Raw genomic sequence first — 12690 nt, 5'->3', positions numbered from 1 at the left:
CCTTCAGCTGCACATTTCAGAATCTTTGGCTGTGAATGTTTTGTGCATGTCCCTGATGCCAACAGGACCAAGTGGGATCCAAAGAGCAGGAAATGTATTTTCTTGGGATATAGTGAAGAGGCAAAGGGTTACTGCCTCTATAATCCTGTTACTACCAAGAAGGTAATAGCGAGTCACGATGTGGTTTTTAATGAACGGCCGCATCAATTGGAGGAGGAGGCTTCCTTCCCAGACAACTAGGACGAGGATATTCATCCAATACACCCACCAAAAGTAGACCGACATCCCCCACCAATGGTGCTTGGGAGGAATGAAGACAAAGACAAAGAAGAGGACGAGCCTACGGAACCACAACGGCAACGGCCATTCCCGAAGTGGGTAAAGTAGCTTTTGGATGGCAAAGAACCTCCAACTATTGAGGAGGAACAATCCGAACACCGCCGGTCTAAGAGACTAGAGGAGCAAAGAAGAGCACAGGAACACCTAGTCAACTACGCATTGATGACAGAAGTGATCCGTGCGCCTAAGAACTCAAATGTCTTGCAGAGGCAGAGGGGGACGATAGGTGGATGGAGGCTATGCAGTCGGAGTATGGCTCCATAATGAAGAACAACACTTGGGACCTTGTGGACCGACCACCAAAGCGTATGATAATCTGCACCAAGTGGGTTTACAAGACCAAGTACAAGTCCGACGGCACGTTGGATAAGTATAAGGTGCAGCTCGTGGTGAAGGGTTTCGCACAGGTACATGGTTTTGATTATCAAGATACCTTCGCTCCCACAGCTAGACTCACCACAATTCGCAGTGTTTTGGCCTTAGCAGCACAGGAAAGCTGGCTTGTGTTTCAGATGGATGTGAAATCCTCCTTTCTGAACGGAGATCTCAAGGAGGAGGTCTACGTGGAGCAGCCACCAGGATTTGTGATCCTCGGCTCAGAAGGTAAAGTATGATGAAGAAGGCACTTTACGGGCTGAAACAGGCCCCACGCGCATGGTACTAGTGAATTGATGCCTACTTTTTTAGAAACGGGTTCAGGAGGAGCCCATCAGATGCAAACTTGTATATCTATAGAGAAGGAGGCAAGTGTAATGATCGTGGTCCTTTATGTGGATGACCTTGTCATGACGGGGAATCATGGAGAGAAGATCTCACAGACAAAGCAGATGCTGGAAAGAGAGTTTGAAATGACAGACCTCGGACTGATGCATTTTTGTTTGGGGATAGAGGTTTGGCAAGAGCCAAATCAGATCTTCATCTCACAGCAGAAGTATGCTGGAGAGATACTGAAGGCATTTGGCATGAATGAGTGCAAGTCAGTTGGCACCCCTATGGAGGTTGATGTGAAGCTTTCAACTGAAGACTCATCACTACTGGTGGACGAAGCGAAGTACAGAAGGCTTGTGGGCAGCTTAATCTACTTGTGCAGCACACGACCGGACATCAGTTTTGCAACTGGTGTACTGAGCCGGTTTTCCAATAAGCCTCGGGAGAACCATTGGAGGGCAGGGATGCGGGTGCTGAAATACATCAAAGGCACGCTAGAATATGGCATCACCTATACCAAGGGCAACACCTTGACTGGATTCTGTGACTCGGATTGGGCAGGAGACGTGGACAGCAGGAGATCAGTGTCAGGTTACTGTTTTTCACTTGGATCTGGAGCTGTTTCATGGGTTAGCAAGAAGCAGCCTACAGTTGCTCTTTCTTCTACCGAGGCTGAGTACAAATCAGCGTGCTTTGCTTCCTGCGAGGCAGTATGGTTGAGGAGGATTTTGGGAGACATGGGTGCAGTGCAGAGCGACCCTACGTAGCTGTTGTGTGATAATCAAAGTTGCATGGCAATTGCAAAGAACCCTGTTTTCCACGCTCGCACAAAACACATTGAGATTCAGTATCACTTTGTGCGCGAGCTCATCATGTATGGAGAGGTCGACTTGGTGTACTGTTCGACTACAGAGAATGCTGCAGACATCTTCACAAAGGCTCTTGGGAGAGACTTGCTAGAGAGACATCTTCATCGACTCGGTGTTGGGCTGAAAAAGTAGTTCACTTCAAGGCGGACATTGAGAGGGGGTGTTAGATATCAATGCTTCACTCTCATGTAACTACGCGGTAACCAGCTAACTCTACTTGTGAGCCCCCCATATGAGGAGAAGGCATCTGAGTAGCTAGGTCATCCGGTAGGTCCTGGTTTATCAACCAAATGGGGGCCATGTGTGGCCTGATGGCTCGACGGCTTTAGATAGAGTTGGTACACTGCCAACTAGGCTACATGCAAGTGCGGGAAGGCATCCCATGACTAACTGTACTAAGGGTAAACGGAGCATTTTTCGGGGTAGCCCACTCTTGGGTTGCGGGGCTCGTTTGGGGCCCTAGATGATCCCGGATGGCTTTGGCCCGGACGGTGATCGTAGGAAAGTTGCTCTATGCTGTGCCACCGTCCTAATGGGTGGTCGGGGGCCTAGTTCTTGACCGAGCACCAGGCGGCCGTTCTGGGCCGACTGGGTCGGGCCCCCGACTAGACCTAACCGACCACGCTGTGGTGGCTATATAAGAGCAAGCCCGTGAAAGCCCAATATCAACACAAGCTACAGAGACCCTGAGCCTTCAGCATACAACCTCTGTCCTCCACTGTTTCCAACACGCCATCGAAGCTCCCTCAACAGGAGCACACGGCTGGGAGGCACCGCCATCTATTGTATCGAGTTTACAGTAATCATTTTTTGATTCTCCATACTATCGGTTTGTCTCTCTTGCATACGAGATCCTGCTATCTGTTGAGCACATACGTTTATTGTTTTCTTACAGATTCAATATGGCAAAATAATGGAAAACATTACGGTCAGTTTTTTTTTTTAAAAAATATTTTTTTTAGCATAAGCATAATTTATTTCATAGAAAAAATAGTAAAAGAAGGTCAGTATTTTTTCCCATGGAAAAAATAGTGGAAAGAAAGTCGTTATTTTCTCCATAGAAAAAAAATCGGAAAAAATAGCAAGAAATCGCTATTTATACAATGGAATATATAGTAGCAAATAAGAGCAAAAAAACCATAATTTAATCAATGAAACTAATAGCGGTAAAAATAGTCAAAAAATTCACAATTTATTTAATGGAATAAGTAACGATTAAAAATAGTAGAAAAAATTGCTATTTTATTCATGAAAGAAATAGAGGTAGAAAACTGCTATTTTATTCATGGAAGAAATAGTAGAAAAAAGTTGTTATTTATTTCATGGAAGAAATAGCGAGAAAAACCGCTATTTATTTCATGAAAGAAATGTAAAAAAAATCCGCTATTTATTCCATGGAAGAAATAGCAACAAAAAATAGCGAGAAAAAGTTGTTATTTTGTGAAATAGTGAGAAAAAGCCGTTATTTATTTCATGGATGAAATAGCTAAAAATTGCTATTTATTCCATTGAAGAAATAGTAAAAAAAGCTGCTAAGATCCTACAGGAAACGTGCTTCTCGTAGTGGTGGACAGTCCCAGCTAGGATTTCCTTGTGCTTTTCGGGCCGGCTGAAGCCATACTACTTCTCAGAAGAAGGGGCTAGGGTTCCTGCAGAGGTCGCCATAGCCAGTACTGCTCAGCTGATAAGGCAAAGTAAGGAGAGAAGAGGCAAGATTCCGGTTGTGATACAGCCTTCTCCTGCAGAGATTGATTGAGAATCAAGATACAGGGCTTGGTATGATCAAATATGAGCAGGTACAGAGCCGCCGCTTCGTCACTCGTCAAGGAAAGAACCGACATGTTGCAGCAACACACCGAGCGACAGGATTTGACAGGGCCAAATCAGGTCTTGGACCAGTGGCGTCAGGCTTTGGATGCCGTCCCCAAGGAGTCCGCGTCACGTGAGATCATGGACCTGGATTCGCAGGCGTTGGTCCCGGTGGAGCAGGACATGCCCCCTCTTTTCCATCATACCGCCCAACCGACTCCTCTGCTTCAAGATCCCGCTTTTCTTCATCATGCATTGGTGGACGCGGAAGCAGAGCGCAATTTTCTCAGAGAAAGAGTGGCCTGCTTGGAGCGACATGCGGCCGCGCAGATCTCCCCATCTCATACTGCAGAAGCATCACACCGAGATGAGGCAAATCGCCAAGTCCATCCCCGCGGAGGTGCCATGCAATCCCCTCCCGCTCTACAATCACCAGATGGCACTCCAATGGCTGGAACTACTCCTCTCGGAGATCATCAAGGTAACTCTTATGCCAATATCAAGCTTTTTCTTCCCTCTGATGGCCTTAAGAAGTTAGAGCAGGAATACTCTGCCCGGGCGGTGGTGGGTCTATTGTTCGGCCCCCGCCCTCCCCTGGAAACCCTAAAGTCTTGGGTAAGACAGTCCTGGGGCCCATTGGGGGTAGAAATCTCCACTGCACAGGTCCTCCCCAACAATTATTATCTCTTCCTCCTCAAGACCCCAGAGATGGCCCTAAAAGTGCTGGGGGCAGGCCAATGGCTCATCCGCAACAACCCCCTGTGCCTTTCCAGATGGTCCCCAAGCTTCTCAACTGAAGGGCCAAAACCGACCCTTTACCCTGTGTGGGTAGAGTTCCCTCACCTCCCCATGCAATACTACCCCTTCCTCCACAAGGTAGCTGAACCCCTTGGGAAAATCCTGGGTAGACGACCTCAGCAGGACTTTAATCCAAGATGGCACCCCCAAATCCTGGTGGAGATGGACTTGGAGGGGCCGTTCCCAGCCAACATTGAGATATACAGAGATGACGGGATTACCCTAATTCAGGCTGTGGTGTACAAACACCTTCCGAACGCATGCTTCCACTGTGGTCTTCAAGGTCATGCCATCAAGGTCTGCCCAGCCAAACACCCACAGAAGCAGTCTGCGCCCATCCAGACCGCAGCCAAAAGTGGGATGGGCCCCCTCCATGAAAAGGAAGAGTTCATCCCTGTCGCTGCCAAGAATAAGAAACGTGGAGATCCCCCCAAAAAAATGCAAGGAAGGAAAGGGAACAGATTCGTACCACTGCTTAATTTCCCTGAGTCGGAGGTCGCTGAGACGGCCGAATCATCTGCGTCCTCCTTCCATCAAGCCCAACCTAGCTTCGACATAAACAGGCTGGAGAAGGAAGTTGACTCAATGGATGCCAAGGATTCGACCCTGACCAAGGATAAAGGCAAAGGGAAAATAGTAGATGAAGAGAATCATCTCATCTCCTCTAACCCGGCGCCGATGGAATGTCAAAAAGATAACAAGAGGAGCAGAGATCAGGTGGCAAAATCCCCGGCGGGTACTCCTCAGTTAGAGAGGCGCTCTACCAAAACTGGTAAGAAATGAAAATAGTTTCTCTGAATATAAAGGGACTCACCGACCCTCTAAAAGCCCTGGCAGTGAAAAGATGGCTGCACAGTATGCATCAAGATGCAGACATAATATGTCTGCAAGAAATTAAAGCCCAAGAGGCGACTCTCATGCAGAGGCTAAAAAGCATTGACTCAAGCCGTTTCTGGATTACTACATCTCATCCTACAGGATCTGGGGGCTCAGCCTTGGGCATAGCGGAGAAAATGAAGAAGGACATCTTACAGATCATCTCTGAGCCCTGCAACACCCACTGGCTAGGGGTTAAATTGGGGGGACCCAATCCCATTAATGTCATTGCCATCTATGCTGCAGGCAATGCAGCGAACCGGGCGAACATTTGGCAATCCCTGCAGAGAGTGGAAGGTCCATGCGTGCTAATCGGAGACTTTAATATGGTAGAACAGGTGGAGGATAGATTCAAAGGCATTGGACAAACTATTAAAGGCCAGGAGAAGGAGCAATGGTCGCAGCTGAAGGCCATTCACTCTCTGCTAGATATTGGTGAACAAGGCAAATTCACGTGGCAGAACTATGGAAAAGGCTCACTCACTAGAAAAGCTAGATTAGATAGATGCTATATTTCCTCAGAAGTAGGAAATAGGTTCCTGAGGTGCAAAGCGAATGTGGATAGCTCTACTTGTCTGTCGGACCACTACCCTCTGGTTGTGCTGCTAGATGACAAGGATAACAAGATTAGAAGTAGCTGGTTCCATACCGACCCAAAGCTATTTGACCTACCCTGCGTGCAGACCCAAATCAAACATATCTGGGAGGAAGCTTTCAAGGGGAACCCCCCCCCCCCCCCCCCCCCGCTAGAGCATGGTCGGCAGCTGTCAAGCAAACTCAAAGAATGCTAATAGACACCAGGAAGGAAGTCTCCATCATCAGAAGGAAGAGAAGAGAACACACGTATGACAAGCTGAAAGTGCTGGAAGAGTGTGTAAACCCCTCCCCGAGCCAGAGGGAACAGGTACTGCAACTCAGACACGCCCTCCACAAAGAAGAACTGATTGAAGGAGAGCACCTTAAACTGTTCTTCAGAAGCTGGTGGGTGAATAAAGTGGATAGACCAATGAAAGAAATGTTCAAGCTGCTTAAGAAGAAGAACACGCAGGACTTTATTCCCCCTTTGAGAAAACCGAATGGCTCTATTGCAATATCCGAGCAGGAAAATCTGGAGATAGCCCATCAAGATCTTTAGCCAAATAACCAGCTGAATTCTTCAAGATCTTTAAATCAAGCCTTCTAACCCCGCTCAAGCTCATTTGGGATGAAGCCCTGCATTTCCAAGCGCTGCCCCTAACTATTAATACAGGAGTAGTGAAACTTATTCACAAAAGGGGGACAAAGAGGAGCTAGGCAACTGGAGACCGATAACAATGCTTAATACAGCTTACAAGGTATTTGCAAAAGCGCTGGCTCTTAGGCTCACCAAACACTTGCATAACTGGGTGAGACAGGAACAGAAGGGTTTCATAAAAGGGCGTTACATCCTTGATGCCATAATCAGCCTATGGGAGGGCATAGAATTTGCAGAGGAATCAGAGCAGGACTACTGCTTCATTAAAATCGACTTTGACAAAGCTTACGATCGTCTTGAATGGGATTACGTCAGGCTGACCCTCCAATGCATTGGGTTCAAAGAGAATTTTATCAGACAGATCCTAACGCTCTTTGGGAATGCCCGGGCAAAAGTGTCAATCAATGGTGAACTCTCAAGGCCCCTTTGTCTCAACAGATCGATCAGACAAGGCTGCCCATTAGCCCCCCTTCTATACGCTATAGCCACAGACGGGCTGTCTTGGCTTGTTGAAGATAGAATCAGACTAAAGAGAATGGAAGGAATACAACTCCCCAACTCCCACAGACAGATGTGCCTACAGCTCTTCGCCGATGATACCAATGCCCTGGTGGCCAATAAGGAGGCTTCTTTAAAAGAGTTTTGGCTCTGCCTGCAACTCTTCTGCACAGCGTCAGGATCTCTGATCAATCACCAAAAAACGGGTATCAAGTCCAAGGGGCTCCCCACCCCCGTGTGGATTGTGAAGCAAGGATGTCAACTCATCCAAGATGGGGAGATCTTCAGATTACTAGGTATACCGATGGGGTTCAAGGTCTCAATGCACCAGAGGTGGGAATGGGTTATGTCCAAGCTATCCGCCAAACTCAACAGATGGGAGAACACCATCCTATCGTTCGCTGGAAGAATCCTTGCAATCAATCACTATATTATCCCGGCTACCCTTTTCTTCTTGGCATGCTGGAGACCCCCAGATCAGGCACTCAAGTCTCTTCAACAGATTTGCAGCACCTTTCTCTGGTCGGGACATCCCATGGGAAAGAAAATCCCCAAAGTTCAATGGTCATACTGCACTCTGGCAAAAGAGAAAGGGGGCCTTGGAATTCATGACATCTCTGAACTGGCTGACAGGCTGGCCAGTAAATGGATCATCAGAGGATTCTTCTCCCCAGAGCAAGAATGGGGGAAGCTTATCACAAGAAATCTGCACAGATTCAAACTACTAGGAAAGGCAAAATGGACCAATCTTCCTACGGTAACTATCTTCTTCAGCCCTCATCCGATCAGAGCAGTGGGCAGTGCACTAACGCTATCCTTATGGAAAGCGTGGAACAGGTTTAAAGGTAAGCTCCGCCCTAACCCCCGTCAACATAGGGATGCAGGTCTCAGACAGAATGACTCTGTCTGGTGGCCCTGGCTGGAAATCCCTAGAGTTACTGAAGAAAATCTTCACCAAGCCCTGAAACTGCACAAAAAGGGTATCCGAACCTGGGCGGATTTGTGGGACAAAGGGAAACAGGACTGGGCATCCAGGGAGGAAATCAGGACCCGATTTAAGCTGAATAGAGTGGACATAGAGCTGATTGAGCAGAGAATGGCAGAATGGGATATGGACATCACTTGGAAGATTGGTATCTTTACCCCTATCCACCCGAAGGCGATCGTGTGGGCGACGGGAAAAAACCTGCTCCCCATCCCTAAAGACATTGTTAGCCCCCCGCTGCATGTCAAGCTTAATGCCAAGTGGGAGGTGCTCCTCGACAGACGCCAATGGACCTTCAAGTTCAAATGTCTGTGGTCCCCTCTAATCCAACCCAAAAAGGCATGCCTCTTGTGGTTAATCTTGCACAGGGGGCTATGGACACAGGAGAGAGCTTGCAAAATAGGGAAAGGATCTGGCCTTTGCCCACGGTGCAAAAGGGAGGGGGAGTCCCTTCTACACCTATTTCTCCAATGCAGATTTAATAACCCTATCCTATCTATCCTCAACAAACTCATTGAATGCATCCACCCGAGACCCCTCTCGTGGAAACAACTCCTTTTAGGAGATTCCATTGGATGCTCAACCCCCCTCTGGAACTGTATTAGAGCAGAGTTTTTATGGTTTATTTGGTGTGCCAGGAATGCCGTGTTATTTCAATCATCCCCTCCAGTACTAACAATGCTGCAACATGAACTGTTTCTAAAGATGAAGAATGCAAACTCTGCTAGGAAGAAGGAGCTCCACAAAAGAAGAGACTTCCTCAAGAAAAGCAAACACGCATGCAACAACATGGACATGCTGCACAAGACGGACAGCATCCTCTATGTTAGGTGGGATGAAGAGTTGGAACATGACATCCATGATATCCGCGAGAAGGACAGAATACTCACTGAGCACCTGCTGGAAATCACCGATATTTACAATAAGGTGGATGAGAACGCTGCACACCCCAACAGGCCCCCGAGAGCTTGCAACTGTTCTGTATACCCATGTGTGCATGCCCTTGTAATCATGTAACCCCTAGATCAATATGGTTCCTTTTGAAAGGGCACAGCCCGTATCTGCTATGTAATCGTCAGTCCCTTTTCTTTTTCTAATTCAAAATCCCTGCTTTTTTTTTTTTTTTAAAGCTGCTATTTATTTCATGGAATAAATAAGAGCAAAAAATAGCATAAAAAGTTGCTATTTATTCCATAAAAGAAATAGTGACAAAAATAGCAAAAAAAGCCGCTTTTTATTCCATGGAAGAAATAGAAAAAAAAATTGCTATTTATTCTATGGAAGATATAGTGATAAAAAATAGCGAAAGAAGTTGCTATGTATTCCATGGAAGAAATAGCAGTAAAAATAGGAAAAAAAAGCCGCTATTTATTCCATGGACAAAATAGTGGAAAAAACTGCTATTTTTTCATGGAAGAAATAGCAACAAAAAATCGCTATTTATTCTCTATCATAAAAAATAAAGAAGAAAACCGCTATTTATTCCATGGAAGAAATAGCAGGAAAATTTGATATTTATTGTATGGAACAAATTATGAAAAAATAGCGGCCAAAATCGCACAAAAATATAGCAGCAAAAAATAGAAAAAAAACCGCTATATTTTTGTCAAAAAAATAGCGGCTTTTTGCCAAAAAAATTGCGGGTCCGAAATAGCGGATTTGCCAAAAAAAATAGCGGCCTTAAAAACTGCTATTTTTTGTGGCAAAAATAGCGGTTTTTCAGCTATTTTTGTTGCTATTTCGGACACACTTTCTTGTAGTGTGAGGAGCCTAAGGTAGTAATTCCATGACATAACCTGCCTATAATTCCCACTCTCTCAGCATCAACCATGACCCTAATTAATCCAGCCAAAAAATATAAGGTGATACTCAAATATGGGTCCAAAATACTAGATCTCTTTTCTGCACAAGGGAGTGATGGAAAAATGTGTCTTCTTAAACTACCCTTCCCAGTGGCCCGACACTTAGCCATACATACCATGTCGTGCCTCTCCATGAACACAAAGAAAGAGGATACAAAGATGGTCTCTAAGAACTCATGGATGGGTTCCCAAGACTTTGATAGATTCCAACACTTCTACCAAGGGAACCTTATGTTTGGATGCCTAAAATAGAAGCCAATAGAAACTGCCTAGATCATACCCCCACCCAAGGTGTTCCTTGTAAAACTCCATCAAGATCTTTCAATTGGATGCCCAAAATAGGCAGCCCTCCTAAGTGAATTGTCACGCAGATATGGAGACCAAAGGTGAAATGAACAACCCCATTGCTTCTTGGGTGCCAACTCAATATGTGTTACGTTACTACCCTTGTCCACGTTTTATGGTATGGCGGGACAAGGTGAAACTCCATCAACACCTTTCAGCTAGATGCCCAAAATAGGCACCCCTCCTAATTCAATTCTCACATGGGTATGGAGATGAAAGGTGAAATGAACAACCTCCATTTCTTCCTCATTGCTTATATCAAAGTAGTAGCCCCAACCTTGGTTGAAAACACAAACCCCACTAAGTTGCAATGGAGACTGAAGGCCTCACCACAAAGTGGGAGTATAGGACCTATTCCCCTTGGTGAAAAGAACAATAATCACCTAAAAAAAATTGCGACATGGCTGATAATTCAAGCTTCAGGAAAGCTGAGAAGAACCTGCCCTACCTTCTTAAAAAATGGCAACATTAGACACTAAGTGTGAAGAAATCATGATAAGATTTCAAGTCATATCTACGACAAGATGGGTACTCCCAGATATACCATAACTAGGAGATAGACAGAAAGCTTATAAGGATGGATTAGGAAAAATAGAGAGGTAGCCACCATCACTCAAATATGGAATCCTCTCCATAAGCCAACCATAAAGCTAGAACTACAAGGACGTATTAACCATGCCTTGTGGAATGCTCTAGGGATAGATCAGTCCCACAAAATTTATTTCTATCAAACAAAGAAGGAAGTAAGGCCAGTTGCCACAAGTAGAACAACAAGAACTTGTTCACCACCATGGGGTAGTTCCACAAGAAGCTACTTGCAGTAAGTTACTTGCAAAAGCCAATAAGATAGTGGTGATCCTCATGCCACTGGATCTCATTGCTTAGCCCAGGCAAGTGGACCTTGAAGCTACACAAGAACCTACAACCACTAAGGAAAGTCCACAAGAACCTTCTAGAAACTCCATGGTTGGAGCGACTTCAACGACGTCGATGAAACTAGGTCAACATATTGCTACTAAGAAAAAGGAAAAATTCATGGAGAAAATGCAATCTTACTCTACATGGTTGAACCAACAAAACACTGAGTGATATTTTAGGCCTTCTATCCCTTAAAGTAATTTCAAGTGAAGGACTTGTGTAAATTGCCCAAACCTATCACTATATAACCATTATTTATATGATTTTAGGTAAACCTTAGCAATAAAATCATTGAGTCCATAGTCATCTCCAAAGTGAAAATAATTTGAAATGATGTTAAATTACTCACAATCTGCCTTGGGTATCCAACTCAAATGGTCGGTAGTCAAAATTCCCGTCAAACACAATCCTATAGTAAAATTGTAAAAGTGCCCAAAAGTTGACCAAAGTTATAGCCAAAGTCTACATTTTGTTTCCATATCATATCATGACTAAATCCTACACCCAAAAATTATATGTGTAGAATTGTGATCTTCAACATTTGACACATGTTAAGGCCCAAAATACTTGCAATTATCATATCAAACCCTATCAAAAACTTAGAAAGTGATTTCACTGCACAAATCTTCAAGTAGCATTTCTACACCTAGAATCATTTTTACGCACAAAAATGACATCATCAAAGGAAATAATGGTCCCATTAGCCTTTCCTTAGGCTCAACTTAATCAAATTTGATATATGTAGTGCATTGCATAGAATTAGGCAATTCTACATGCAAAACTAGGCATTTCTACGCATAGAATTAAGGGACAACTCTCCACGTGTAGAGGCTATCACTCTATATAAGGTTACCACCCATTCTCAAATCTACACAAATTCTCATACTAACAAAACTCTTAGAAAATTTTTCCAAAAATCTGTGAATGAAAATCTAGGCCTTGCACTCCTAGCCAACTCTAAAATCCACCCAAACCTTCAATTCCACCAATGATGTACTCGAAACAACCACAAATAAGAAATTTGAGTAGTTCAATTTTGAACAATTTACTAACTGAGTTGGGCCTTCTCCTATCCACCACGAAATTTAAATTTGAAGACCCTCTTCACCCCTCCTCTAACATGGTAGACCAATCCATACTCAAACCTTGTAGCTTGAGTCCCCCACCAAGTCACGATTTCAAAGGTGTAGCCTCAACATATTGTCCCCCACCTCGGAAAATAATATATCAAAAGACCTTGGAAAGGGATGGTCCCTCTTCCATTTCACCATATACAAGGTAACATTGGCCCCATAATCTTTAATTGCTCCCATGCTTTCACACATACTTCAAATACAGCCTTCCAGTGCCCACTCCATTTAAAGGGACGCGCACACACATTCAGAGCTACCAAGCAGCTGATACCACATCCAACGGACCTCCAATAGACCACCTTCCGAAAAACCTGTA

General features: G+C 44.8%; 1 protein-coding gene across 1 annotated transcript; it reads left to right on the top strand.

Moving 5' to 3' along the window:
- Positions 1 to 3755: 3755 nt before the first annotated feature.
- On the top strand, positions 3756 to 9238 carry LOC147628055 (uncharacterized). Its single transcript, XM_086814297.1, has 2 exons — positions 3756 to 4206; positions 8822 to 9238. Exons 1-2 carry the CDS (start codon positions 3756 to 3758, stop codon positions 8842 to 8844), a joined length of 474 nt encoding a protein of 157 aa, XP_086670423.1. The 3' UTR covers positions 8845 to 9238.
- The last annotated feature ends 3452 nt before the right edge of the window (positions 9239 to 12690 follow it).

Source organism: Cibotium barometz, chromosome 20, assembly GCF_041138505.1.
Source record: "Cibotium barometz isolate CiBa-2024 chromosome 20, ASM4113850v1, whole genome shotgun sequence".
Lineage (NCBI taxonomy): Eukaryota > Viridiplantae > Streptophyta > Polypodiopsida > Cyatheales > Cibotiaceae > Cibotium > Cibotium barometz.
The sequence above is the reverse complement of the archived record's forward strand: the minus strand, read 5'-3'. Positions and strand labels throughout refer to the sequence as shown.

Excerpts from the sequence above, each read along its gene's own strand:
- LOC147628055 (XM_086814297.1), top strand. The coding sequence starts at position 3,756 with ATGTTGCAGCAACACACCGAGCGACAGGATTTGACAGGGCCAAATCAG. Across the intron at positions 4,207-8,821 it reads TCCTCTCGGAGATCATCAAG|ATGAAGAATGCAAACTCTGC; the intron begins GTAACTCTTATG and ends CTGTTTCTAAAG.